A 4,790-nucleotide genomic window follows, 5' to 3' on the forward strand; every position below is an offset into this window, starting at 1 on the left:
GAGAAATAACGAATATAGCAGGAAATGTAGAGAGGTTGTAGAGGATAACGCGCGAGGTTAGCGGGAAAAATCTTAACCTTAATAACTCACAGCTAAACACAAAGTAGATCCACACATGAAATAAACGCGAATACAAAATATCAAGCAAAATATACAAAAACATTCAAAAAATCATCCCGACAGCGGGAATATAGAAAAAAAATATAGAAAACATTACTTTTTTTAAAAAATGACCCTTGGCTTTGGAAACGATATACATAGAAAAAAATTAGGTGACTATTGATTTCTAACACGCAATAACCAATGTAAAATCACGATAAACCACATTTGTTGTATTCTTCACATAACGTACCAAATAAATACACAAAAACAGACAAATACATACAAATTCTTACCTCAAAAATTCAAGTTTCTTTCCGAGATTAGCGTTTGTTTTTTTTAATTAAAAAAAAAGAAACCAGAAAAAAGAAAAAATTAAAAAGTAGGAATTCGATGTCTTTTTCAAAAATCTGTCAAACTTATGTCAATATTTCGCCGCCCAAATAGATTTTATATAAACACTAAAACTCGTTTTTGAAATATCAGTAGAATAATTTCTATCACAGGCGTGGCTTCTCAATCGAAAATCGCGACGCCATTTTATGAGTGTGGCGTTCCGACCCGTGTCTATTTTTATTACCATCATACAAATACACAAGATCCTCGCTCAGTGTATCGTACCATAGTTTGTCTCTTTCCCACAATATGGTATTAAATAGTATTAATCTCTCTGTCTCTTTCCCATGTACTGAGTACGCATTCGATATTTTAATAATCTCACTATCATTGCCATAATCGCACGGTTAAGGAGATGCATGTTTTATCAATAAAGTTTGTTACTATGCAAAAAGTATTTTTAATCAGAAATTAAACTAATAATGGCAGCAAAAGCTACAACAATAAAAGAGGCAATAAAAAGGTGGGAGGAAAAAACTGGCCAGCAGGCTGCTACGGCTATAGACGTTACTTTAACTTTTCAATGGCCTCCAATAGAGAAAATGGATAATACTTTGTCTTGTCTTACTAATTGCGAGTAAGTATAGAAAAACATTGGCGTGGTGGTCTCAATTTTATTTTGGGGTCACTCTTTACACCTATTTAGTTTCTTAAGTTGGCTTTATGGCCAATGTTCAATAAATAAATACTAAAATAAATAACATGGAAACCATTGACCTACCAATTTACTTAATATAAGTAAATTGGTAGTAAAATGGTAAAAGTAAATTACAGTTAAGTCACTACTTACGCTACAAAATTATGTTAGCTTTTAATAATTCAAAATTTTTCAAATAAATATTTCTTACAGGAAATTAAGTTTATCAACGAATATGATTGAGAAGGCATCTGGTTTAAACAGTCTGAAGAAGCTTCGTATTTTATCTTTAGGTCGAAATTATATCAAGTCGTTTTCTGGGATGGTAAGAACCGGCACTAACGTAATTGTCGTAGGTATTTAGTTGAAAAAGGATTTTTATACTTGCCATCAAATGCCTCTCTATATTTATCTCCTCTCCTCGCTATATTTATCTTGTAGTCATTGCTTGCAAGGTTCATTTCTTCAAATTTTCATTGCATCCTTATTTCAACAACTTTAGTGCCTACTATTACCTACAACGTACATACACACAATATCTTAACCGCTCTTTAAAATATTTTGAACGGCCTCCATTCTCAAGAAATCTTTTTTGTCAAATCTACGTCTTGTAGAATCAACTGACTACGCAGTGATAGGCCGTGCTAAGTTTAAGTAGGAATTGTTTTAAACCTGCGTATCAGCATATGATACAATTATATGATTAAGCATACGAGTTTTGTGTACAATTATTTTTATTCTAATAAAAAAAATGGTAAAAATACATACATATACCACGGCTGTCAACGTGTGAGGTAAGCAGAGGTCTCGACTTAAAATGAACCGGGCATTAATATTTTTAACAACCTGTTGCTTTTTATTCTCGTTCGCAGGAAGCAGTCGGTGATACTCTAGAAGAACTATGGATCTCTTATAATTTAATTGAAAAACTTAAAGGTATTAATGTGCTGAGAAATTTGAAAGTCTTGTACATGAGCAACAATTTGGTGAAAGAATGGAGTGAATTTAACAAATTACAGGTAAACAGAAAAGTACATTAATTGAGAAAGGGTCAACATTATTTGTGGTTTCGTGAAACTTATTTAGATGCACCATTCCAAATACCAAAAACCGCCTAGGTACACACAAACGTGTGTCGGAGATCAATACCACAACCTTATGTTTACAATTCGGACATAGGTACTCTATCACCGAGTTGTTAAATTCAATTCAAATGTTTATTTCGGACAAATACCCATATTGTACTAGTAAAGTATTGCTTACAAATTGTCAAAATTTTCAAACTTTTTTATGATCTCAAGTCACAGGACGAATCAATCATACTCCGTGCTAAGTAACACGTTTAACTATAACAATTGCAGTGCCACTCACAGCTTTAAATCGCGAATATCCGAGGGGCACTGTGCTAGTCACCCTGAGATAATGAAAAAAATGGAAGTCTCAAGTGCCTGTAGTTTCACTAGCACCCTTATTTTCGAAACCAGAACGCAGTAATACTCATATTACTGCTTGGCGGCAGAAATAGGTATTACGGCAGTATTTCCCTGGACAAACCCTTCACTCGTACTCTAATTTATTACATACATTTCTTTATTCAGGAGCTTCCCCATCTCGAGGACCTTTTATTTGTTGGTAACCCGTTATACGACGGCTGTGAACTGGAACAATGGCGCGCGGAAGCTGCAAGACGACTGCCAAATTTAAAGAAATTAGATGGAGAAACAGTCTTGAGAGAAGATGACCCACCGTTGACAGTTGCTGATATGCAGGTGGCTAAACAATTGTTCATACAATTAAGCATAAAAATGTCATAATTAAATATTGAACTTTCGAAAGTTTGTAGCATTAAGCGTTTTGCAACTTTTATAGCATAAAACTGGTCAGTATTTTTAGCTTTTAATGCGTTTTTTTTTTCAGTTACATTTATACTCTATAAACCATTTATTTTATATTGTTTCATGGCTTATAATATCCCCGCTGGACTCATCGTACCACTAAGCACCGTACTACCAAATCGTAGTGCGATAATTATGAGTAAAACAATATCATAACCAACTGGTTACTAATAAATTTATTTGTTTCAGCCTGACAGTGGAGATGCGGTAGAAACTTTAGTCAGCGCTGAAACTAATGATTAATAATTTTAACGTGGAATAAGTGATGCTTAATGAATACTGGTGCTGCCCTCTGCAATGGTTGTCTGTGATAGCGAATTTAGAAGCGCTTCGCCTTAACGAGGAAGACAAATCACTGGCGCCACCTGGAAAGCGTTAGTTCCAAGAATAACCGCAATTCAAGAGCAGCGCGACGCCTCCATACATATTGTAATTATCTGCGTGCGATTGTTTCCAATTTCGGAATAGTCCGGAATACTTACTTTATGTAAATATATAGGCACAAAAAGCTAATAGAAAGGATTATAAAAATAACATTGTTTCGAAATCGTATATTTTTATGTTCACAAAAATTGGTAGATAAGTAGATTGACTTTATTTACATTCTTTTTCATACATTTAATAATAATTTTAATTTAGTTACTTAAGGATGCATTGTACTTGCACACGAAAAGGTTACAATAATATTTTAAAACACGAAATTGCAAATTATTGTATGAAAAATACAGAATAATTCAGCCAATAAAATTTTCCGCAATCAAATCTTGTGATATCAAAGTTATTCTATTGGTCAGTTTGAATTTCGAACTGCATACGTGATATTTAGGCAATGGAGTGGTCGTTTTGAATTTTGTTCAAAAACACTTCAATCTTTACAAGGCCTGCAAAGTGACAGTGTCGGTCTTCTCGTCGTTCCGTCGTCTGACAGGTGTCTTCAAATGAACAGTTTTGACGTGCAGCTTCATCGAGTTGGACTGACTGAAGGTCTTTGAGCAGAATTGGCAGGTATACGGTTTTGCACCTGTGTGGACCTGCGAAGGGAGAAAAATGACGTTTGTAATTTCTTTTTTTTTATTATCAAAAATTTTAAAATCATTTCGAGTTCTTAGGTTTTCGCGTTTGTTACACATAGGAAATGAAACTATTTTTCCGGATTTAAATCGCGTATTTTTGTTTTTTCAAACAAACCGACGTTTCGGGCCCTTTACAGGTCCCAGTCAACCGTGACCATGGGACGGTTTGTCTGAAAAAACAAAAATACGCGATTTAAATCCGGAAAAATAGTTTCATTTCCCATTTAAAATCATTTTTAAAAATTTTCAACATTTACGTATTTTTTTCATAATATAATTGTTATAATAATAATAATAATAATAATAATAAAAATATTTTTTTATTATTTCATATTATTCATTCCTATTTCATCCGTTAATTCCCTTATTTCTAATTATTTTTTATATTATTTTAATTATCGAGTTCTTAGGTTTTCGCGATTGTTACACATAGGAAATGAAACTATTTTTTTTTGACTGACAGTCAACCGGTCAACCGTGACCATGGGACCTGTAAAGGTCCCGAAACGTCGGTTTGTTTGAAAAAACAAATATACGCGATTTAAATCCGGAAAAATAGTTTCATTTCCTTATTTTAATTACTTGCGTATAATTGAATATTTTTTTCTTTACATAAACTGTGTACAATATAAGTGGGTAGTAGTCGCAAAGGGTTGGGCTGACAATGTTATTTTAAGTAAATGTGACTTT

At 33.3% G+C, this 4,790-nt stretch overlaps 1 protein-coding gene across 1 annotated transcript; it reads left to right on the top strand.

Moving 5' to 3' along the window:
* The first annotated feature begins 917 nt into the window (after positions 1 to 917).
* LOC113234564 (dynein light chain 1, axonemal-like) lies at positions 918 to 3,417 on the top strand. The gene is made up of 5 exons (XM_026469909.1): positions 918 to 1,072; positions 1,346 to 1,457; positions 2,005 to 2,151; positions 2,731 to 2,901; positions 3,217 to 3,417. Exons 1-5 carry the CDS (start codon positions 918 to 920, stop codon positions 3,268 to 3,270), a joined length of 639 nt encoding a protein of 212 aa, XP_026325694.1. The 3' UTR covers positions 3,271 to 3,417.
* The last annotated feature ends 1,373 nt before the right edge of the window (positions 3,418 to 4,790 follow it).

This window comes from Hyposmocoma kahamanoa, unplaced genomic scaffold (assembly GCF_003589595.1).
Source record: "Hyposmocoma kahamanoa isolate Upper Pololo Valley unplaced genomic scaffold, ASM358959v1 84, whole genome shotgun sequence".
NCBI classification, from domain to species: domain Eukaryota; kingdom Metazoa; phylum Arthropoda; class Insecta; order Lepidoptera; family Cosmopterigidae; genus Hyposmocoma; species Hyposmocoma kahamanoa.